The sequence below is a fragment of the Ranitomeya variabilis genome, chromosome 2, assembly GCF_051348905.1.
Source record: "Ranitomeya variabilis isolate aRanVar5 chromosome 2, aRanVar5.hap1, whole genome shotgun sequence".
Taxonomy (NCBI): domain Eukaryota; kingdom Metazoa; phylum Chordata; class Amphibia; order Anura; family Dendrobatidae; genus Ranitomeya; species Ranitomeya variabilis.
This window is the reverse complement of record NC_135233.1, coordinates 614,503,927-614,529,023: the sequence shown is the minus strand read 5'-3', so window position 1 is coordinate 614,529,023 and position 25,097 is coordinate 614,503,927. Positions and strand designations below refer to the sequence as shown.

At 50.8% G+C, this 25,097-nt stretch overlaps 1 protein-coding gene across 7 annotated transcripts in view; it reads right to left on the bottom strand.

The window, feature by feature from the left end:
• PHKB (phosphorylase kinase regulatory subunit beta) overlaps positions 1 to 25,097 on the bottom strand; it is a 168,673-nt gene that overhangs the window by 32,796 nt on the left and 110,780 nt on the right. For all 7 annotated transcript variants that reach the window (XM_077288747.1, XM_077288745.1, XM_077288751.1 and 4 more), the window contains 10 exons: positions 20,689 to 20,752; positions 17,678 to 17,773; positions 17,049 to 17,246; positions 16,369 to 16,426; positions 15,116 to 15,193; positions 13,341 to 13,499; positions 6,660 to 6,754; positions 3,256 to 3,311; positions 2,264 to 2,357; positions 992 to 1,075 (listed from right to left, as the gene is read on the bottom strand). In XM_077288747.1, the coding sequence (XP_077144862.1) occupies positions 992 to 1,075; positions 2,264 to 2,357; positions 3,256 to 3,311; positions 6,660 to 6,754; positions 13,341 to 13,499; positions 15,116 to 15,193; positions 16,369 to 16,426; positions 17,049 to 17,246; positions 17,678 to 17,773; positions 20,689 to 20,752 (982 nt within the window). The remainder of the gene's footprint in view (positions 1 to 991; positions 1,076 to 2,263; positions 2,358 to 3,255; positions 3,312 to 6,659; positions 6,755 to 13,340; positions 13,500 to 15,115; positions 15,194 to 16,368; positions 16,427 to 17,048; positions 17,247 to 17,677; positions 17,774 to 20,688; positions 20,753 to 25,097) is intronic.

The following is a 25,097-nucleotide window of genomic DNA, read 5'->3' as shown; positions in this document are numbered from 1 at the left end:
GCTGCTGTGCTCCTTATAGATGTAGCAGTGCTGAATGGATGGGAGGGGCACGATGGCTGCTGTGCTCCTTATAGATGTAGCAGTGCAGAATGGACCGGAGGGGCACGATGGCTGCTGTGCTCCTTATAGATGTAGCAGTGCTGAATGGACCGGAGGGGCACGATGGCTGCTGTGCTCCTTATAGATGTAGCAGTGCAGAATGGACCGGAGGGGCACAATGGCTGCTGTGCTCCTTATAGATGTAGCAGTGCTGAATGGACGGGAGGGGCACGATGGCTGCTGTGCTCCTTAAAGATGTAGCAGTGCTCCTTAAAGATGTAGCAGTGCTGAATGGACCGGAGGGGCACGATGGCTGCTGTGCGCCTTATAGATGTAGCAGTGCTGAATGGACGGGAGGGGTACGATGGCTGCTGTGCTCCTTATAGATGTAGCAGTGCTGAATGGACTGGAGGGGCACGATGGCTGCTGTGCACCTTATAGATGTAGCAGTGCTGATTGGACCGGAGGGGCACGATGGCTGCTGTGCTCCTTATAGTTGTAGTAGTGCTGAATGGACCGGAGGGGCACGACAGCTGCTGTGCTCCTTATAGATGTAGCAGAGCCGAGTCTGTCATGCAGCATTTGTGTTGGTCACTGCTCTGGACAATCCCTGTTCCCCTTGGCCAGTAATCATTGGGGGTAATAACTAATATCAGAGGGTGAAATCCCAGCACATCTACTCAGCTCTGCTATATCTGCACAGGACCCAGCCCAGAAACACCCAGCTTCAGTCTGCACATCAATAGGTTTCCAGAAATGAAAACATCTGGTTATTTTGCCCTCTGGAGCAATAGATGATCAGAGTGCAAGCTCTTGGGGTCCAACGTAAGAGGATTACATTCAGGATGGTACATTATGTTATCACCACGGACACTGAATGAGAGGCTACGATAAAGTGCGACAGGACCCCAGAGAGACGCGTCACAACCCGCGACAGTATCACACTCGTCACCTTCGATGTCCCCAGGCAACCGATGGGTCGGTCCGGTCTTCCCGACAATCCCAGCTTCTCATGGACCCCGAGCTGGAGATAAGCCTGTAACCAAGCACAAAAAGGGGCAATGAGCCCAAATCAACGGATTATTACTAGAGCCCAACACTACAGGAAGAATTGGTCGGTCTTCAGCTGTGGTGAAACTACAAGTCTCAGCAGTCCCGTACAGCAGGAAGCTATGAGGGCATGCTGGGAGTTGCAGTTTCAGCACAGCTGGAGATCGGCAGGACTGAGAAATATAAACTTCATAGTATAACTAATCCCCGGGGGGGCCGGCAATGGCGTCACAGGAGACGGAGAATCCCATCCGCACTTTTCTAACTTTTAGGTCCTTTCCTGCAGCTTTCTATCCCCTAACGCATTTCAGGTTTGCACTCTTTATAAGATCACTGCTTGCTGTGAGTAAAGAGACCGAAAACCTGCACAAAGCGGCACAATTGTATCCACTCTGGATGATACTCTGTAACAGACAGGAGACAGATTTGGGCTGCTGATCTCCGCACAGAGCAGAGGTTGCGTGTCATTGTGCTGTTGGCAGGGATCTGATGGCTGGCAGCGCTCCCTGGTATCAGGACACTCGTGCTGCTGCCAGTCAGTGTACGGTGACCATAAATACGGCGGCTTATTAACGGTCTCTGTGGGCGGAGCTGCGCAGCCTCTTGTCACATGAACTTTGGAGAAATATGGGAAACCTTTCTTCCACTCGACATATGGCCGGATTCTGCGGATACCCGGTGTTTGCAGAGCGGGAGGAGGCTGGCACCATAACGCCCCCGTCCAGTTGTACTGGTGACCTTGGCACCGCTGCTGCGCTGAATCTCATCATCCCCATTGCTTTGCCTGGCACCGGCGATACACAGCTTGGCAGACAAGGAGAGCGGCCAAGTTTTGGAGTTGGCACAAGGCTGAGCTATTACTGGCATGGCTGCCGTAAGTCTGTACACAACCTCCTGTGTGCAGCAGAAGATAAACATGGATACCTCCCCCGGGCGAGGTGCCCGCGCCGTACCTGTGCCCCCTCCGCACAAATGTCGCTGTCTCCTACACTCAATGACCGCTCACGACTAAGCGCCAAATTATGTCTCCAATCTACCAATGACTCAACCGCTAATTACACTCAGAAATGTCAACATAACGAGCGCAAATCAGTGCAGCCTGGCGGCAGGCGACCGCTGGGGGGAGACGCGGAAAGAGGGTCAGCGACAATGTGACAGCTGCCAAGTAACTCACCTTCACCAATTCCTGCTGCGGCCAAATCTGGATGGGCTCCACCTGTTGTGGGGTCTGCGTCTGAATACCGTAAGTGTTCAAGAACACCTGCAACCTGAGAGCAAAGGAAAGTGTCACTACAACAACAGGGGGCGGTATTATAGGAGTCATATTCCGGTACATAGGGCAGTATTATAGTAGTTATATTCTTGTACAAAGGAACAGTAGTATAGTAGTTTTATTCTTGTACATAGGGTGCAGTATTATAGTAGTTATATTTTTGTATATAGGGGCAGTATTATAGTAGTTATATTCTTGTACATAGGAGCAGCATTATAGTAGTTATATTCTTGTACATGGGGCAGTATTATAGTAGTTATATTCTTGTACATAGGGGGCAGTATTATAGTAGTTATATTTTTGTACATAGGGGCAGTATTATAGTAGCTATATTCTTGTACATAGGGGAAGTTTTGTAGTAGTTATATTCTTGTACATGGGTCAGTATTATAGTAGATATATTCTTGTACATAGGGGCAGTATTATAGTAGTTATATTCTTGTACATAGGGGGCAGTATTATAGTAGTTATATTCTTGTACATAGGGGGCAGTATTATAGTAGTTATATTTTTGGACATAGGGGCAGTATTATAGTAGCTATATTCTTGTACATAGGGGGCGGAATTATAGTTATATTCCTCTATATAAGGCCGATGAGAACATTTTGGGGTGGGACGGGATCCTCGTGGACGTATTCTTAGTGTTTTGATGGTCGCCGTTATAAACACCTGTTACTGATTTCCTTTTCAGGCGTTAAGCATAGTACATCAGGATCAAGGCGGAGACTTCAGAGATTTTTAACGGGTTTCTTAGCAACGAGAAGATAAAATCCTGGCAGACAATTTTCTGAGACAAGTTCTTGATTTACTGAGGTGTGAGCAGCACACGGTCGGATATAGATATATGGAAGCCATATAGCGATATATTACAAATACATTGCGGGTTTTCTTACCGCTGGCTCTCTGCTATTAGGGCCACGTGTATCACAGTGTCGTTGTCTAGGGGCCCCTAAAAATACAAAAATAAATATTGGTCAATGGTTTGAGTAGATAGAGCCAGTTTATCATTTCTGAAGGGAAGGAAAGCAATATTGGATCATAAATGCCGCTAAGTGGAAACCATCAACAAGCAGGGTAGCTGGATACTCAGGACAGGCTCATTATCTAGTCTAATCATACAGTATACCACCATTGGGTCACATCACCAGGATACTGAGTGTGAGTCTGGGACTTGAGGTCGCCATCCTTATGCAAAAATGTGGCGTCTGAATGTGGCTCCTATCAACATGGCGGCCGGCGCCGTTTATGCTTCATTTTCCACCGTCGTTGTGCTCACATTTGCTTCTGCCTTAACAATGAAGAGTGATGACTTCTATTAATAATGTAGGAGCCTAGCGAGTAACGTCTTCATCATGGAGAGATTTGCAGCAGCGGTGAAATGGCCGGATGGCGCGCGGCGTTCCAGTCAGCGACAGTCACAACGTCCCTAATTAAATAAAGCGGCACGCCGGCTCAGACTGACGCTCTGCTAATGCATTTCTTTACACCACGACCAGGAACCATTAATCTCCCAGACAGCGGCGGGGCTCCCAGGGGCCGAGCAGCCGCCTTGCGGGGGGACGATTCATTCTAGCAGTTTAGTTTCTGCAGCGAGAACAAAAGTGACAGAAAATGTATTTATGTTAATAATCGGCAATGAAGGAAGAAGTGAGAGCAAAGGCAAGAGCCCGAGGGTGTGATTAATGGCGCACCAACACTGCAGGCTGTCCCTGCAAGCTACTGCTCTCTGTTATCAGGCATTTCAGCAAAGGAAGAGGCTGACTGGCAGTCTACAACCAAAAAAATGTGGCTCCCAAAAATCACAGGTCTGGGGCCCTGCTCCTCACTTATTACATCGTGGACCAGGGGTGCTGCTCCTCTCTCATTACATCCCAGACCCGGGGTGCTGCTCCTCTCTCATTTCATCCCGGACCCGGGGTGCTGCTCTTTTCCCATTACATCCCAGACCCGGAGTGCTGCTCTTCTCCCGTTAAATCCCGGGCCCGGGGTGCTGCTCCTCTCTCATTACATCCCAGACCCAGGGTGCTGCTCCTCTCTCATCACATCCCGGACCCGGGGTGCTGCTCCTCTCTCATCACATCCCGGACCCGGGGTGCGGCTCTTCTCCCATTACATCCCGAACCCAGTGCTGCTCCTCTCTCATTACATCCCAGACCCGGGGTGCTGCTCCTCTCTCATTACATCCCGGACCCGGGGTGCTGCTCCTCTCTCATTACATCCCGGACCCGGGGTGCTGCTCCTCTCTCATTACATCCCGGACACGGGGTGTTGCTCCTCTCATTACATCCCGGACCCGGGGTGCTGCTCCTCTCTCATCACATCCCGGACCCGGGGTGCGGCTCTTCTCCCATTACATCCCGGACCCGATGCTGCTCCTCTCTCATTACATCCCAGACCCGGGGTGCTGCTCTTCTCCCGTTACATCCCGGACCCGGGGTGCTGCTCCTCTCTCATTACATCCCGGACCTGGGGTGCTGCTCCTCTCTCATTACATCCCGGACCCGGGGTGTTGCTCCTCTCTCATTACATCCCGGACCCGGGGTGCTGCTCCTCTCTCATTACATCCCGGACCCGGGGTGCTGCTCCGCTCTCATTACATCCCGGACCCAGGGTGCTGCTCCTCTCTCATTACATCCCAGACCCGGGGTGCTGCTCCTCTCTCATTACATCCCAGACCCGGGGTGCTGCTCCTCTCTCATTACATCCCAGACCCGAGGTGCTGCTCCTCTCTCTTTATATCCCGGACCCGGGGTGCTGCTCCTCTCATTACATCCCGGACCTGGGGTGCTGATTCCCTCATTACATCCCGGACCCGGGGTGCTGCTTCTATCATTACATCCCGGACCCGGGGTGCTGCTCCTCTCTCATTACATCCCGGACCCGGGGTGCTGCTCCTCTCTCATTACATCCCAGACCCGGGGTGCTGCTCCTCTCTCATTACATCCCAGACCCGGGGTGCTGCTCCTCTCTCATTACATCCCAGACCCGAGGTGCTGCTCCTCTCTCATTACATCCCGGACCCGGGGTGATGCTCCTCTCTCATTACATCCCGGACCCGGGGTGATGCTCCACTCTCATTACATCCCGGACCCGAGGTGCTGCTCCTCTCTCTTTATATCCCGGACCCGGGGTGCTGCTCCTCTCATTACATCCCGGACCTGGGGTGCTGATTCTCTCTCATTACATCCCGGACCCGGGGTGCTGCTCTTCTCCCATTACATCCCGGACCCGGGGTGCTGCTCCTCTCTCATTACATCCCGGACCCAGGATGCTGCTACTCTCCCATTACATCCCGGACACGGAGTGCTGTTCCTCTCTCATTACATTTTCCGCACGGCGTCCCTTTCCTGTTACGGTCAGATGACGCTCGCATTCGGACTCCAGGATGAGACTTTGTTACAGACTTGAGAAATTATAAATGAATTTCCAGCTCCGGTCTGAGCCGCTGAAGCTGCAGTGAAATTTCACGGGCGGCTGCACCTGATGAAGTGTTTTATCAGACGCAGTGCTATCGTTTTTCCATCCACTTCTCCGCAGCCTTTGTGGCCGGCAGACAGCGCGGTCCGGGTCAGATACTCCTCAGAAGTGCACAAATAAAGGGAAAGAATGTACACAGCAACGTATATAATCCGCAGGTACTCGGGAAATCTTCCTCTGGTGGTTTAATCATGCTCGGTCCATCCTGCTCTTTATACATTAACTTCTTCCTGAGCTTGTGCTTACAGACAGCAGCCAAACTGAGCAAGCAGAGCAGCAGTGTAAAGCATGGAGACAGGCTCGCCATCTAACCTTGTGATGGGACAGAGAGCAGATTTGGCATTTCCTCAGATGCCAATATTGCTTCCTAAGTTAGTGGCAGTGCAGTTTTGCATTTTCCACATTTCTGGTACGGGTTGTGTATTTGTCGCCCCTTTTTAGGACGCCCGGGTACATTCCAGGGTCACTATACGAAGACAGAAGATGAACGATTCATACTAAGTGCAACTTCAAGGCCAGAGAGTGCATCATGTCTGCTACGTGTGGCAGGACAGGGGGAGTGCGGCAGGCATCGGCCCTGCGACCATCTGTAATGTGGGGGAGATCTGGGGCCGACAGGAGGCATCAGCAGCAGCGGACAGGCGTCATCACGCAAACCACGAGACCCAGACCAAGTATTTAAGGGTTAATCCAACCTGTAACCCTGTATGTAAAATGCCCAAAATTCATAAAAACCATATAAATGTGTTTGAGGACACGGCTGCTGCCTGCCCGGGCCGTGCTCCCGTGGGGGGAAGGGTATGAGGCCAGGGACACCCACCTGGTTGGAATATCTCATGCTGATGTTCCTCTGGTCGCTCCGATGGACGTAACGATGCAAAGGGTCGATGTCCTTGGGGCTTATTAACTCCTCCACTGCCAGGAAAAAAAGAGGGATTTTTGGAACTTACCGTAAAATCTCTTTCTTGGAGCCTTCATTGGGGGACACAGGACAACCATGGTGTATGCTGCTGCTGCTAGGAGGCTGACACTATGCAAAAAAGGAAAAAGGCGTAGCTCCTCCCCGGCAGTATACACCCACCGACAGGCACCAAGCACCTCAGTTAGTGCAAAAAGCAGTAGGAGAAGCGACAGAACTCATAACAGTAAAAGTACCAACTCAACTAGGGTCTCCAGGCCCCAAACACGGTACCAGAACAAACCAATAGGGAGGGTGCTGTGTCCCCCAATGAAGGCTCCAAGAAAGAGATTTTACGGTAAGTACCAAAAATTCCTCTTTCTTTATCGCTTCATTGGGGGACACAGGACAACCATGGGACGTCCAAAAGCAGTCCCGGAAAAGGGTGGGTAGAAAGGAAAAGAGAAAAGGTCTCAGGTCTTCCTACCAAGACCTCCATCGGACGAGGCTTGGGTATGAACCCGATAGAACCTCGTAAACGTGTGCAAAGACGACCAGGTTGCGGCCTTGCAAACTTGTAAGGCGGAGGCCTGGTGGCGAACAGCCCAAGAAGCTCCGACACCTCTGGTGGAGTGAGCTCGAACCCCCGGGGGAGGACGTGCCTCATGAACACGGTACGATTCTGAAATTGCCAAGCAAATCCAGCGCGAAATGGTGGATTTAGACGCTTGAAAGCCGAGACCACCTTGGGAAGGAATTCAGGAACCGGTCGAAGAACGACCTTATCCTGATGAAGAATCAGGAAAGGGGAACGACATGACAGGGCTGCCAACTCGGAGACCCTCCTGATGGATGTAATGGCAATGAGGAAGGCGACCTTCCAAGAGAGAAGGGAAAAGGGCACGTCATGAAGAGGCTCAAAGGGAGCAGCCTGAAGAGCGCCAAGGACCAGGTTAAGGTCCCAAGGGAGGACGGAAAGGAGGGGCGATATGCGCAACTCCCTGTAGAAAAGTCCGAACCTGGTGAATGGAGGAAAGGTCACTCTGGAAGAGAATCGACAGAGCGGACACTTGTCCCTTGAGTGTGCTGAGGGATAAGCCCGAATCGAGACCAGACTGGAGGAAACCGAGAAGATCCGGAAGAGAAAAGGACATTGGAAAAACTTCATTGGTTTCGCACCAGCGAAAGAACGCTTTCCAGTACCTATGGTAGATACGGGAAGAAGACGGTTTTCTGGCTCTGATCATGGTCTGTATGACCTGGGAAGAGAGACCAGAGTTTTTCAAGACTGCGGCCTCAACGGCCATGCCATTAAACTCAGCGACTGAGAACTCTGGTGGTAGAGAGATCCCTGCGAGAGGAGATCTGGCCGATCCGGGAGTCTCCAAGGAGTGTCCGCGAGCATGTTTACGAGCTCGGCGTGCCACGGCCGCCTTGGCCAGTCCGACGCTATCAGTATGACTGGAATCCCTTCCAACTTGATCTTCTTTACCACCCTTGGAATCAAGAGCAGGGGTGGGAACAGGTAGGGAAACTGAAACTGGGACCATGGAATTACCAGAGCGTCGTGGCAGATGGCAAGAGGATCCCGGGACCTGGCGACAAACTGAGGGACCTTGTGGTTCATCCGGGACGCCATAAGATCGACGTCTGGCGTACCCGAGCGGAGGCAAATTTGATTGAAGACTGAGGGGTGGAGAGACCACTCGCCCGCTGCTAGGCCCTGGCGACTGAGAAAGTCGGCTGCCCAGTTTTCGACCCCGGGGATATGAACGGCTGATATGGCCGGAACGTGGCGTTCCGCCCACCGAAGAATCTTTGCCACTTCTGCCATTACTTGGCCGCTGCGAGTCCCGCCCTGGTGATTTCAGTACGCCACGGCCGTGGCGTTGTCCGACTGGATGCGGACGGGAAGATTCGACAGAAGAGACTGCCAGCGGATTAATGCAAGGAAGATTGCCCTGATCTCCAGAAGGTTGATGGGAAGGAGAGCTTCCTGGGTGGTCCAACGGCCCTGAGCCGTGTGTTGTCGGAAGACTGCTCCCCACCCGAGAAGGCTGGCATCAGTGGTGATGACCTGCCACTGAAGGGGAAGAAATGATCTTCCTCTCAGGAGAGAGGAAGACAGCGTCCACCAGGTTAGGGGCTGACGGACCTGGAGAGGAAGGTGGACAGGACGGTCCAGGGAGTCCAAGCACCTGTTCCAGGTGGATAGGAGGAATAGTTGGAGGGGGCGGGTGTGGAACTGGGCGAAAGGAACAGCCTCCATCTTTCCCAGGACTCCCATGCAGAAACGAAGTGACTAAGGGGCTGGGCGTTTGAGAAGGCGGACCGCCTTGAGGAGTACTGAGAACTTGTCCTCTGGGAGGAAGACCCGAGCTAAGTTCGTGTCGAACACCATGCCCAGGAAGGACAGTCATTGGGATGGAATCAGAGAGGATTTGGTCCGGTTGATAATCCAGCCGAGACGGGTCAGGGTGTCCAGGGAGACCTGGAGACTGTGGGCACAGTCTAGACAAGAGAACCCCTTGATCAACAGATCGTCCAGGTAGGGGATAACGAGGATCCCCCTGGAACGAAGGAGGGCCATGACCGCTGCCATAATTTTGGTGAAGACCCTGGGGGCAGACGCTAAACCGAAGGGGAGAGCCGTGAACTGGTAGTGATTGTCCCCGACAGCAAACCGAAGGAATCTCTGATGCCGTACGCAGATGGGGACATGAAGGTACGCATCTTGGATGTCGACCGAGCAGAGGAACTCCCCGAGTTCCATGGCAGCGATCACTGACCGCAGGGATTCCATTCTGAAGTGTCGAGGTCGGACGTGGCGGTTCAGAAGCTTCAAATCCAGGATAGGGCGAAGAGACCCGTCCTTCTTTGGGACTACAAAAAGGTTCGAGTAGAACCCGCAAAAACGGTCTTCGGAAGGAATGGGAATTACGACTCCGGCGGCGACCAGAGACGTTAAGGCTTGAAGCAAGCCAGGTAAATGGGACGGTTGCTTTGGGGGGCGAGAGAGAAAGAAGCGATTTTCCGGGAGGGTAGAAAATTCGATCTTGTACCCGGAGGTGATAATCTCTCTGACCCAGGCGTCGCTGATCACTGACAGCCAGGTGTCTTTGAAGAGAAGAAGCCGGCCTCCCACCCTGGAAAGACTCCCAGGTGGGGGCGACCCGTCACTTGGAACGGTATCTGTTGGAACGAGGTCCGGAAGACCTGGGAGGTGGAGCCCTGGATCTCCACATGGGAGCTGGCTTGTAAGAGGGTTTTCTATGTTCACCCGTGGTAGCGGGTCGCTCTTGTTGCGAAGAGGAATCTGAGGCTGCAAACGGACGAAAGGGGCGAAATGTTCGAGGAGCCTTTGGGTTAAAGAAGCGTTTTGGCTTGGACTGGGTTAGAGAGGTACTCTCGCCCCCAGTCGAGTCTGAGATAATTTGATCCAGACGAGCGCCAAAAAGCCTGGAACCTTGAAATGCCAAGTTGGTGAGAGACATTTTGGAAGTAGCATCTGCATTCCATGCTTTGAGCCAAAGAATGCGGCACATAGCGACAATGTTGCTGCTTGCCCTGGCTGAACAGGCTGCTGCATCTAAGGAGGCAGTGAGAAGGTATTTCCCTGCGTGGTTAATCTGGTCGGCGAGGTCAGCCAGCTCGGTAGGGGAGGCCGAAGCCAAAATGCCTCGGCGGAGAATCTTGGCCCAGGCAGATATGGCCTTAGCCACCCATGTGGAAGCAAAGCTGGGGCAGAGGGAAGCACCCGTTACCTCAAAAGCTGATTTGGCCAGCGCCTCAATTTGTCTGTCCGATGCGTCCTTAAGTGACGCGCCGTCCGGTAAGGAGAGAACAGTCTTGGAGGAAAGACGGGAGATCGGTGGATCGACCTTGGGAGATTCAGCCCACTTGGAGAGAAGATCGGCATTAAAGGGATAGAGCACGTCCAGATGTTTTCTACCGGAAAAACGTTTTTCAGGATGTTCCCAGTGTTTAGACAGGGTAGACTCAAACTCCTCATGGGTAGGAAAGGAGCGAGAGGGACGCTTCACCCGCTTAAAGGACACAGAGGAATCCTGGGGGGAAACCTCGTCTTGTTTTAGTTTGAGGGTTAGCGATATAGCCGAAATAAGACTATCTACGACAGCCTGCATGCTAGAAGTCTGGTCTGAATCGGAGTCAGAACCGGACTGGGAATCCACATCAGACCCAATGTCCTCCTCCGAAGAGGGGAATTGGGGGGAGGAGAGCAGCTTGAGCGCTGCGGAGGGACCTGGAGAACCAGACGAAGAGCCAGACAGAGTCCTCTTTCTAGAGAAGCTGGCTGATTTGTCTCCCTGTGGTTCAGGGTAGGTGTGGCCGACTTGCCATGGAAGACAGTCGGAGCCGCTGGTGGCTGAAGGCTGTGGAAGACGTTCAAGCGCCTGGACCAGGGACTGAGATACCTTAGTCAAATCAGAGACCGACTGCGAGATAGCAACGGCCCACTCAGGGGGAGGGAGAGCACCCCCATCCCGAGATTCGGAAGCTTCCTGCGGGGCAGACTTGGCAGGACGACTGCAGGACTGGCAGAGAGGTGACGATTGGCCTACAGACCACTTTATCTTACAACGAGCACAGGCGTAGTGAGTTATGGTAGGTTTGGTAAGGGAGGCTACAGAAGAGTTGGACATAAGGATATTCTGCAGCACTATACTACAGAAAAGACTAAAGGGCCTACAGTGGTATGGATAATACCAGGGAGGGGCCAATATAGCGTCGCAATCCTACCGCACCGCAGAGCAGAGTTGTCTGTGTACCCCAACACACAATGTCTCCTGTGCACGGAGCTGCTGAAGCAGGAAGTGCCAGCAGAGAAGAAGGGGCGGTGCTGTACTGAGAGGAATAAGCCAAGGCTCCTGATAGGGCCGCACTGAAAGGGAAGGGTGTGCCCGGGATGTAAAAACCCCTCTGAGTGGAGGAGGAAAAGAGCGCCGAAAAGGAGGGGGCATGGCCTATCGGAGGGGGCGTGGCCGGCCGCATCGTGAAAGTGAAAGTAAAAAACGGTCGTGACTGTGTGAAAGCACTGTACATTTAGACAGGGAAATACTGCTGCGGGGGAGCGGCTGCTGAAGCGCTGGTACCTGCATGTTCTGGTTCCACAGGTAGAGGGAGAGAGGATCGACCAGGGGCCCGATGAGAGAGGGGTCGCTGGAACAGAATCCTTCGTCCAGAAGACGGCCTCGACCCCAAAACAAGGGGGAGGGTCACCGCTGGTGACCACCGTCTTCCTCTCAGCCCTCTCCGAGGAGAGGGGTGAGGGGGACTGTTTGGCAAGGACTGCCACCATAAAGACCCTGGAGCACCTGGGAGGGTGACAGGGGATAATGTCCTGCTGGCGGTCTGAGAGCTGCGATGCGGACGACACCACACTGCTCGCTCAGCCGCCCTCCTGGGGAGGCAGGGTGAAAGATTGCACCCTGAATCCCTGAATGCTGTATCTGAAAAAGAAAAGCCAAAATGTTAATAAAAACAACAAAACCTGTAAAGGAATCAAGATTAGCAGCGGATCTGAAGATCCAGGTCCGCCTCCTACAGACACTAAGCACAAACTGAGGAGCTTGGTGTCTGTCGGTGGGTGTATACTGCCGGGGAGGAGCTACGCCTTTTTCCTTTTTTGCATAGTGTCAGCCTCCTAGCAGCAGCAGCATACACCATGGTTGTCCTGTGTCCCCCAATGAAGCGATAAAGAAAATAAAATAAGTGAAAATATATAAATCTCTCTCGCTCTGCACCGCCACATCCATGTAGCACCTTATACCCGAGACCCCCCCACTGATCACAAGCTCAAGTCAATGACAGACACAGCCAACTATGGTGCCGGTGGCCAAACTATCCCTTTAATGCCCCCTGAGAACGACGTGCCCGCTGACGGCGGTGTCTGGATGTCATTGCCCCAAATAATCCAGCGTGTAGAAACGATGAAGGATGGCGCTCTGCTCTCCCTCCCTGCAGCCATAGCTCATGTTCTGCCGAACAGAAGGGTAATTTAAGGCCGAGACATAAATCTCGGCAGTTTTCCGGAGACGTCGCGATGACACTTGAGTTCTGCACGAAGCGATGAACTGTTTTTGCTAAACAACTCCACTGGAGATGTGCGAGGAGACAGGATAACTGAGCGAGACACATTGCCGAGCGGTCCGGCCGGGGGTCACTCCTGCTGCGACACAGCGGACGGGAGCGGCGACAGAGGCAAGATCACACCCGTGTACTATGCAGGAGGCCGTCCGCATTCACTCGCCACATTACTCTGCTCCGTGTGTCAGTTATAAATGAGGTTCTGACATTGTGTTCATGAACCAGGAGGCAGGATGAACTGAACACCTGTCCTGATCCGTGTCAGGAGAGCGATTGTATTAGGATATCGCTTACTAAGCAATAACCCATAGTAATGCTTCAAGCTCCAAACTGGATCATCCCTTTAAACAATTAAAAGGAACAAGAAACTTTTAGCAAAAATGCAATGATACAAATCAGCACGACACATAGAATATATAACCCCCGGGTGAGGTTACGTCATGGGGAGCGATATCCCTTTAAGAAGAAGTGGGCGTCTCCGTATCTGGCACTTACCCAGGAGCTTGGAGATGATGTACAGCGCTTGTCCCCATAGGAAGAGCTTGCCGTCCCGGCCGCAGTTACTGGGGAACCTCTTCTGACTGTTGGGGTTCAGCTTCTCGGCTTCAACGAAGTCTGAGGGGACGTGGTAATACTCCGGGATGACAGGGCACCCTGCGGGAGATTACAGGGGTCGATGAGCAGGAAGCCCCACATATTCCGCATACAAGGGACATCTTGAAATGATACAGATTCCTAAAATGTCAAATCTTCAGTTTTCTTTTTTTTCTATAAATTGCATTATTTTGGGGTTCAAAATTATTAATGAAACTCAATTACAGAAATTACTTTTAAGTTTTATTTCTACAGCGGCTATGCATCACAGTGCATGAACTGACTCCGCAGCCGGCTATGTACATTGATCCATGGAGGCTGCAGAAGACAAACAGGTAACACTTATTAATCAGACCCTACTGTAGTAAAAAGGTGCCCCCAAATATGGCCGTACACTTTCAGTTATTGTCAGTCAGAGACCTTTGAGTTGACATATTGCACCTGCTCCCCGATACACACGCACGCTCGATGTAATGGATGTAATGGAGTGTAAGAAGCTGCAGCCAGACCCCACTGGAGGTCACTTATCTCTGCCTAAACAATTGGGCACGGCAAAATTCATCAGTCCCATTCTTCTCTACCCCAACATCTGCCATTAGAGGAAAGTCGAGAGACCCCCCAAATATACACAAGATGAATATTCATCTAATATAAACGGTCTATGACGTCCCCCGAGACAACCAGTCTCCCATGAAAGGCAAGGACTCCTCCCGATAGCTGGCATTGTAGACCCGTCCTTTTCCCCTGTGAAGAGGCTGTTGCATCTTTCATTTCTCAGGGAGGTTTGTGTGACCTATAAGGCCATGTTCACACATACCGGTTTTTACCGCGGATCCGCGGCGATTTTGATGCTGCGGGTCCGCAGCAGTTTCCATAGCGTTTCCATTTACATGTAAACCCTATGGAAACCGCAAACCGCTGTGCACATGCTGCGGGAAAAACCGCGCAGAAACGCAGCGGTTTAAAACCCACAGCATGTCACTTCTTTGTGCAGAATCGCAGCGATTCTGCACACATAGAAATGCATTGAACCGCTTACTTCCCGCATGGGGCTGTGCCCACGTTGCGGGAAGTAAGCGGTTAATGTGCGGGTGGTACCCGGGGTGGAGGAGAGGAGACTCTCCTCCAGGCCCTGGGAACCATATTTGGGGTAAAAAAAAAGAATACAAATAAAAAATCATGTTATACTCACCTCTCAGCGCTGCACGCGGCCGTCCGGTCAGAGTTGCTGTGCGAACAGGACCTGCGGTGACGTCGCGGTCACATGACCGTGACGTCACGAAGGGTCCTTCTCGGCACAGCATCTTTGGAACCGGACCGCCGGGTGCAGCGCCCAGGAGATCCGGACATCAGAGGGTGAGTATAACCAAATTTTATTATTTTTAATATTACTATTAATGCTGCATATTGCTGCATATGCAGCATCAATAGTATAGGAGTAATCCCGCAGCGGAAACCGCAGAAGAAACCGCGATAAATCTGCAGGGATAACCGCAGCGGTTTTGCCCTGCAGATTTATCAATTCCGCTGCGGGAGAACACACAGAGGGACGCCGCAAAGTGTGAACATGGCCTAAGCCCCCCTACGCCCTCATGGTGGTCTCCTTAAGGTCAACATTTACCCTTTAGACCGTCCACATATGTTCACAGGGGCTTCATCAACTGCAAATCACCTACCATCGAAAGCAAGAAAAAGCAGTGGATCCAGGAGGGCCTCAAACTCCTTCACTTGGTCCGGTTTTCCTCTGAAGACACCTAAAATAAGAAAGAAAAAATAAAAAATGACCTCAGTGTAAAGAGATCAGCGCCGTCAGAAGAGTCGGCACCTTCCTTCTTTGCACTCTATGTGACCCGATAGACTCATGGGACCCAACATGGAGGGCAGTGATGGCTGTCAGGCACCTATACCCTGATAAAAACGCAATGAGCATCCCAAGCCTTCACGGACACACTTCCCGGTGACACCGATAGCGGCTAAATCATGGAAATTACATTAGTGTTCACGTCCATTGTAGGACCCTGTACAATGTCTCTCCTGTAGGTACTTTGGTTGAAAAAAAATCTTTTTAGCATTTGGGTTTGGAAATGTTTCAACAGTTTGCCTTCTACATCCTCCCTGTATCACAGTACATTTCTTAATTATGCACCGAGATACGTAGAGGCTAAAGAATCCAAACAGTTCAAAGATTTTTCAGGAAGTCCTACTGCAAAAAGTATTTTTACCCCGAAATACCGGCATTCAAGTAAAAAGATATCAGATGTTCAGTTTGCAAATTTCCTGTCTGCTGCTCCGCACTTGCGGGGCTGACTGGTGGAGTTTGTGGCAGTTTTCGAGGCAAGTTTTGATCCAATTCCAAAAGAAAACATAAAAAGTCGATATGTCTCATCTCCTGGGCTTTACACCGAGAGCAGATGTACGGCGCACACATGCGACATTCTGGGAGAAACGTGTGCCGAGCATATGGAGACATCAGCGCCATTTTTTTTATTTATTTATTTTTAGTTCCTGGATTGCAGCTTATAAAAAAAAAAAGTGACGAAAATTTGTAACAATCTGACTGTATCCACGGATTTTCAGCCTCCTGGGCGCCATTTAACAACAGCAAGCAGAGGTCTTACACTAGACAGGAGTAACCCTGGAACGGGTCTGCTGCATCTCATGACACCTGTCGGAGGTGTGCGGCGCAGGACGCGGGCTCTTAGTTGGGGGGGCGCAGCGCTGTTTACACTTTCGTTTCAGTGTGGAGGAAACAGATGGGGCGAGATATTACCATCTTCTAATCAATCACTTTCTGTCGTAACTAAATGAGGACAAGTAAACGAGCTCATTACCAGCCGGGATTTACTGCTCGAATGCAGAAGAACACGCTTAACCCCCTCAGCGAGGGCCGACTACAGACCCCCATTGTAATCAGTGATGAGCGACTTACCGTCAATGATCATGTAGACGAAGAAAACCGGAAATTCGCACTCGATGCCGTCAAACAGCTGGAAATCAAGAAGAAAGTATAAGAGCGAGAGGAGGGGATAGTGCTGGGGCGCATCCGGGGTCCAGACGAGGTGTGGAGGAGACGGACAGAGCCGAGAGGGTGAGCAAATAGACCGTGATATTCCGTACAGGAGACAACCGCTGCCATCACTTTGTTTCCTGTGTAAACTTATAGCGAGCTTCACAATTAAGTGCCGCGATGTAGAACCGTCACCGGACTGAATCATCTGTGGGTTTTAATTAAACGCTAAAGAAGAAAAGTCCACGCTGAAAGAGGATGCAAAATCAGAGCACTATGTAAAGGAGCTGCAATACCAGACACGGCCTATAGGCTAGGGGGCGCTGTTTCAGCTACGTCTGGGTTCTGTATTTTGCAAATCCACAGAAAATGAGTATTTTATAATGCAGCTTTGGATGTGAATGGAGGAGAAATGAAAAATTAGGAAAAAATCTGATTTACCCTTTACTCTCATCTCTGCCCCCAATCATGGGCATGCGGATCATTGAGGCGCCCATGAGTCCACTGTGGGCCAGAGATCTGCACCCCATAACAGACTGCACCCATTTTGCTTTATGTCTCCCCCTACCTGTGGCGCCGGGCACAGTCCGTAGCACCGATACCTTGATTTCGGCAGGTTTGTAGTAGCGCCGGTTCTCATCCTCCAGAGCCGTCCTAAACCCGTCCCGAAGAAATCGCTTCAAGCCGTATTTTCCTTTCAGCTTGCGCACGATCTTGTCCATGGCCTGATGGAACAAGGCGTCATCGTCCACCGCGAACGCCGGGTAACTGATGCAGGTGAGGAGTGCGGCGTCCGTGTTCTGGGGGGGGAACAGGAAGGTTACATGATGGAAAATAGGGGGCACCCCAATATTATAACGTCTTCCACCCCAGGAGACTCGGTGCTATGTAACACCACATTTCTCATAAGGAATGCGAGACCACCCGTAACTTCACCTGCTGCACCCGAGCCATCATTTCAATTATTTCCAAGATCTCTGCTTGCTTACACTGAATGGAAACAGACCTGCCGCTTTTTACAGCTGTGGGGTTGGTACAATTGCATCCAGTCTAGACAACCTCTGTCAGCTGCAGCACAGAATTATCTCCTATCTTGACGGTTTGTTACAATGTATCAGTGCAGGATAAATGTAGAACAGAACAGTTTATTGTCCAGACTGGTTACAATTGTAACAAACACCCAACAGTGAGAAGATTAATTTGCTGCCACGTCCTGTAATTAACCTCTTACATGGGAGCGTGACTCTCTGGGCAGCAGGGAGCACAGCGTCTGTCTGTTCCGGTTATGCGCGTCCAGATCCACGAATATGACGGACCAGGAGCAGCCCTGCAGACAGGAGGAAGAGAGAATCCATGAGACGCGAGGTCGGCGCAGGAGTAAATTAGCAGACGTCAATCGGTGATCGCCTGCGGCCGTCGCCGGGATCGATACAGGAGATTCAATACATTTCTGCCGACAAGATAACAAGTGAGAGAGGTTAATGAGGATTGTACGGCCGCCGACTGAGCCGTTAGGTCGGTGCAACGTCACGATTGTCAATGAGGAAGGTGCGGGCTCTGCACAGCAGAGCAGATGTGGCGCCGTGTCTAGACTAGAAGCAATGCCCAGGAGATAACGACATCTTCTCAGCCCCAAGTATTCCGACGAGGTCAATGAATCTAGTAAATGGTGTAAAGCCATTTCCAACCATATGCGCAGTGGACGTAGTTTACACCCTGCCTGTGACATGCTTACGCTGCACGGCAAACTCTGCCTGTGACATGCTTCTGCTGCACGGTGAACTCTACCTGGGACAGGCTTCTGCTGCACGGCGAACCCTGACTGTGACATGCTTCTGCTGCACGGCGAACTCTGCCAGGGACATGCTTCTGCTGCACGGCGCACTCTGCCAGGGACATGCTTCTGCTGCACGGCGAACTCTGCCTGGGACAGGCTTCTGCTGCACGGCGAACTCTGCCTGGGACAGGATTCTGCTGCACGGCGAACTCTGCCTGGGACAGGCTTCTGCTGCTCGGCGAACTCTGCTTGGGACAGGCTTCTGCTGCTCGGCGAACTCTGCCTGTGACATGCTTCTGCTGCACAACGAACTCTGCCTGTGACATGCTTCTGCTGCACGGCGAACTCTGCCTGTGACATGCTTCTGCTGCACGGCGAACTCGACCTGTGACATGCTTCTGCTGCACGGCGAACTCGGCCTGTGACATGCTTCTGCTGCACGGCGAACTCGGCCTGTGACATGCTTCTGCTGCACGGCGAACTCTGCCTGTGACATGCTTCTGCTGCACGGCGAACTCTGCCTGTGACATGCTTCTGCTGCACGGCGAACTCTGCCTGTGACATGCTTCTGCTGCACGGCGTGCTGCACGGCGAACTCTGCCTGTGACATGCTTCTGCTGCACGGCGAACTCTGCCTGTGACATGCTTTTGCTGCACGGCAAACTCTGCCAGGGACATGCTTCTGCTGCACGGCAAACTCTGCCAGGGACATGCTTCTGCTGCACGGCAAACTCTGCCAGGGACATGCTTCTGCTGCACGGCAAACTCTGCCAGGGACATGCTTCTGCTGCACGGCAAACTCTGCCAGGGACATGCTTCTGCTGCACGGCGAACTCTGCCAGGGACATGCTTCTGCTGCACGGTGAACTCTGCCTGGGACATGCTTCTGCTGCACGGCGAACCCTGCCTGGGACATGCTTCTGCGACACAGTGAACTCTGCCAGGGACATGATTCTCCTGCACGGCGAACTCTGCCAGGGACATGATTCTCCTGCACGGCGAACTCTGCCAGGGACATGCTTCTGCTGCACGGTGAACTCTGCCTGGGACATGCTTCTGCGACACAGTGAACTCTGCCAGGGACATGCTTCTGCTGCACGGCGAGCTCTGCCAAGGACATGCTTCTGCTGCACGGCAAACTCTGCCTGGGACATGCTTCTGCTGCACGGCGAACTCTGCCTGGGACATGCTTCTGCTGCACGGCAAACTCTGCCAGGGACATGCTTTTGCTGCACGGTAAACTCTACCTGGGACATGCTTCTGCTGCATGGTGAACTCTGCCTGTAAAATGCTTCTGCTGCACGGTGAACCCTGCCTGTGACATGCTTCTGCTGCACAGTGAACTCTGCCTGTGACATGCTTCTGCTGCACGGCGAACTCTGCCTATGACAGGCTTCTGCTGCACGGTGAACTCTGCCTGGGACATGCTTCTGCTGCACGGTTAACTCTACCTGGGACATGATTCTGCTGCACGGCAAACTCTGCCTGTGACATGCTTCTGCTGCATGGTGAACCTGCCTGTGACATGCTTCTGCTGCACGGTGAACTCCGCCTGGGACATGCTTCTGCTGGGACGAGGTATAGATCAAAACTCCAGGCATTTGCTGGGGCTTTTATTTTGAGGGGACAATCATTATCAACACTAAACTGGCCTCCCCGGTCTCTCTGTAGACACCTAATGCCTTCATCCCACCACCACTACACCATCATTATCCCAGCAGCTTGTAGAGGGGGCGACGTGTGACCTCTCCGCAGCTCCGGGGGTCACATTACTGCACGGTAGCATTGTCGGTTTCTGGCACAGTTCTCCGAAGTCCAAAAACGGGAGTTATCGGATCTAATACATAAAAATATTCTTTGTTCCTGATGACCCGAGATGAGGCGCAGCAGCGGCGGCTCGTGAACGGTCGGCGGTATTCAGTTTCTGTATTAACGAGCGGCTTTCTATCTCGGAGTCGTACTGTGCCGCACAAAAAAAAAAAGACTATTTCTTTGCAGATTTGAATACATCAATCATCACAGAATCGGCGGCGTCCCCTAAACTTCCCCTCGTGAGAGCGCGGCGCATTCAATGTAATGTGCTGGGACGGTTTCAAAGCCCAAATTTCCATTCCCCGGCTGAAGGAAAACGAAGACGCCTCCCACAGACGCCCAGGTTCAAAGAGCCCAGAGTGGCAGCTATGAAATCACTCTGTATGTGTGAACGCGATTCCTGGCGCAGCTGTGACTATATAACGCTCTGTAGGTATAAACCCGCACTGCGCTCTCACTGCTACAGATCTATTATATTGCAGTCATGAACCAGCGGGCTTTGGATGAACAGATGGAGTGAACTTCGGGAATGCTCTCTGGCTAGAAGGGAGTAAAGCTGCGGCTGCCGTTTACGAGTGAGACATCGGCACAGTCACCCGCGGTGTGTGAGGTTTACCAGGCAAACATCATTAGGAATTAGGACGTAGCGTTACCTGGTTTCCAAAGAGGTTGAATCCATCGATGGCTTCTAGAGCGGCTTTAGCTAAACCGACCGAGCTGCAAGGAACCAAGAGAGCGAGGGTTAATAAGGCGACAGATAAAAGCCGAACAGTCAGGAGCCCTCACTCTGCAACGTGTGAAACACCGGAGACTAAACCAGCTGTACATAACTTGTATATGTACAGGAGGTGCCCAGGTTATACCGGCTGTACATGTATAATTATATACAGGAGATGCCCGGGTTATACCGGCTGTACATATATAATTATATACAGGAGATGCCCAGGTTATACCAGCTGTACATATATAATTATATACAGGAGGTGCCCAGGTTATACCAGTTGTACATATATAATAACATACAGGAGATGCCCAGGTTATACCTGCCGTACATATATAATTACATACAGGAGATGCCCAGGTTATACCAGCTGTACATATATAATTATATACAGGAGATGCCCAGGTTATACCGGCTGTACATATATAATAACATACAGGAGATGCCCAGGTTATACTGGCTGTACATATATAATTATATACAGGAGATGCCCAGGTTATACCGATGCCCAGGTTATACTGGCTGTACATATATAATAACATAGAGGAGACACCCAGGTTATACCAGCTGTACATATATAATTATATACAGGAGATGCCCAGGTTATACCAGCTGTACATATATAATTATATACAGGAGATGCCCAGGTTATACCAGCTGTACATATATAATTATATACAGGAGATGCCCAGGTTATACCAGCTGTACATAAATAATAACATACAGGAGATGCCCGGGTTATACCAGCTGTACATATATAATTACTAGATTGTGGCCCGATTCTAATGCATCGGGTATTCTAGAATATGCATGTCCCCGTAGTATATGGACAATGATGATTCCAGAATTCGCTGCAGACTGTGCCCGTCGCTGATTGGTCGAGGCAACCTTTATGACATCATCGTCGCCATGCTGTGCCCGTCGCTGATTGGTCGAGGCCTGGCGGCCTCGACCAATCAGAGACGCGGGATTTCCAGGACAGACATACAGACGGACGGACGGAAAGACCCTCAGACAATTATATATATAGATATACAGGCGATGCCCAGGTTATACCTGCTGTACATAAATAATAACATACAGTAGATGCCCAGGCTATACTGGCTGTACATATATAATTATATACAGGAGACACACAGGTTATACCAGCTGTACATATATAATTATATACAGGAGATGCCCAGGTTATACCGGCTGTACATATATAATTATATACAGGCGATGCCCAGGTTATACCAGCTGTACATATATAATTATATACAGGAGATGCCCAGGTTATACCGGCTGTACATATATAATTATATACAGGAGATGCCCAGGTTATACCAGCTGTACATATATAATTATATACAGGAGATGCCCAGGTTATACCGGCAGTACATGTATTATTATATACAGGAGATGCCCAGGTTATACCGGCTGTACATATATAATTATATACAGGAGATGCCCAGGTTATACCGGCTGAACATATATAATAACATACAGGAGATGCCCAGGTTATACCAGCAGGCGCTGTACAGTGTGGACACGCTTTGGCGGTGTTGCGGCGTCTCCCGGATATTCAGGCCTGTGACATCCCTTGTACTGCAGAGACGCTCGGGCTCTGCTGTGCGGAGGTGACAGAGCGCCAGGCGTTGGCTCGTGTCGCGCTCAGGTCGCAGTGACATTCTGCCGTCTGATACTTTGCTGCGGAGTGTCGGGAGATGATGGCGATGAAGGATGAAGCCTCCTGTTAGTCCGTGTGTAATTTGTGTGCAGCCCATGATGCCGCGGTCTGACAAGGGAGCCGACATCTCCTGACACCGCGCCAAGTAAAGCGACACCTCTGCTGTAGGGCGATGAGTTTACAATAGCGCAGCACATCACGGCTTACGCACCAGCAAGGAAGCTTCTGCAACTTTCTAGTATAGATTGACTGCAAGTTCTTCTTTACATCCAGATGATGAAAATTAAAGCAGATCTCATATGTATCAAACTGCTGAGGGTTTGACCCCTCCAGACTCATACATTTTACGTGCACTGATACACTGTGTAACAGAATGTTGAGGCTTCTGCTGATTCCAATGAAAGCAAGCAGAGATTTTGAAAAATGGCAAATACAAACTTCTACAATTGTATCAAACCCCCAGCTGCTGTCAGTGAATGGAGACATGGCAACTCATTACAACATTCGGTAAGCAGAGGGTTTGTTACAACTGTATCCTCCTCAACTCTTCACTGATACATTGTAACCAACTAACAAGACAAAGCAGATACTGCTGCTGCTGATTGTTTAATGGGACACACTGTAACAAACTCTCAGCTGTGAGATCTTGGGTCTGTGCAGGTTTTAAGCTCTAGGATGTGAACAAGAACGGTGCAGTCTTCAAAATTTCCTGTTCCTCCAGGGGCGTTGTGGACTGAGTCATGGCTGCGCCACTGGCCTGAGCTGTGAACTCTCCGATACAGGTCAGCTTGTCAGTCCTGTCCAACTCCGTGTCTAGGACACCAGTCACCTCTGCAAACACTGCAGAAGTGGTCGGCAATGCTGTAGACTACAGGAATAAAAATCCCTCCGTTCTTGAGAAGGAAGAGGATTTTTAATAAGAGATAAATCGGAAAAGTTACTTGTTATTACAAATGCTTTTCAGTTTTAAGATTGGATGACCCCTTTGACAGCAAGCAGAGATGTTAACATGATAAAGCAAAACAACAGTATATAGAAGATGTAGGATTGTAGCGCGAGCGGCGATACAGCGCATCGTACATGGTGGTTTTTCTTTCTTCGATGCTGTAGGATCTGGAAGTGCAGAAGGCGGAGCAGATGATGTGCTGTTGTAATGCCATAAATATAACGCTGGGCGTGCGGGTATTTATGGAGGACAGCTGTACCGCCATCACTATGGATTCTGCTGGGTGCCATCCTCCAGGGCGGCACCGAAGGGTGACTGGCAGCATCTCAGGATGGTGGAGACAATACAGTGTGACAGATTCTCCTTCCTGAAGATGAGGGAACCCTTCCCACGAGGCAAGAACCCTGCCCCCGAGGCTATGGAGCGCCGACCCTGCCCCCGAGGAGCGTGGGCTTACCTACATTTCGTCTGACTACATAATAGCGCCAAAGAGTAGTGCCAACAATGCCTATCATAAAGTGCCATCCAATAAACACGTAGTAGTGCCATACAATGCCCCCATAATGCCAGAGAACACACAGCAGAACCTACAACACCGAAGAACGTGCAGAACTCTCCTCATCTTCCTCCCCACATCTCGGAACTGGGGAGGGGACATCTATATTTTTAGATATCTGACAGGTTGCCCCACTGATCAATTTACAAGCCGCACCTCAGGCTGTGATAATACAATCCCTCTCCGGCATCTCTCTATGTAAGAACACTTCCGTCATATTTCATCCCCAAACACCGTCATTATTTCCCACACGTAGTGATTAAACGCATCAATACTCGGACGAGCGACAGCTGGAAATAGAGGATTAAAAATTCTGCAAGATCCGCAACCAATCAGGGGCTGGCAGGACGGTTGGTGTATGGGAGGAATTCACCCTGCACGGAGCACGGCGGCCGGTTATAAGGCGATAAATCATTAATGTGTCAACACTGGGGTTTAATTTTAATAAATCCCCGGGCAGCGGCAACGGAATTGTGATGAGTTGAGTGCGTGATATGTGGGCGCTGCACGGATTGGGGTGGATTAATATTCTGCTCGGGAACTTTTGTGCGTTGTGCAGAACGTCTGCTAGATACAACCAGCTCTCAGCGATGTGCGGCCGGCGGGGAAGACGGCACAGGAGTAGTAATAAAACTTCTCATCTACCTACCTGTCAATGCACGGGAAGAAAAAGAATAATCAGTAGACTAAAAATAAGAAACATCCAGCAAACACCACAAAATATCAACCAACCACAACCAGAAACTAAACAGCCAGCAACAAACAACCCCAAACCAAGAAAACAACCTACAACCGCAAACCACAACCAGAAACTAAACAGCAAGCTACAAACCACCCCAAACCAAGAAAACAACCTACAACAGGCAATCACAAACTAAACAACAAGCTACAAACAACCCCAAACACAAAAACCTACAACAGGCAACTGCAAACCACAACCGGAAACTAAACTGCAAGCTACAAACCACCCCAAACCAAGAAAACAACCTACAAACAGGCAACCACAAACAACCCCAAAAACAACTACCTACAACAGGCAACTGCAAACCACAACCTGAAACTAAACAGCCAGCTATAAACAACCCCAAACACAAAAACCTACAACAGGCAACTGCAAACCATAACCAGAAACTAAATAGCAAGTTACAAGCAACCCCAAACACAACAAAA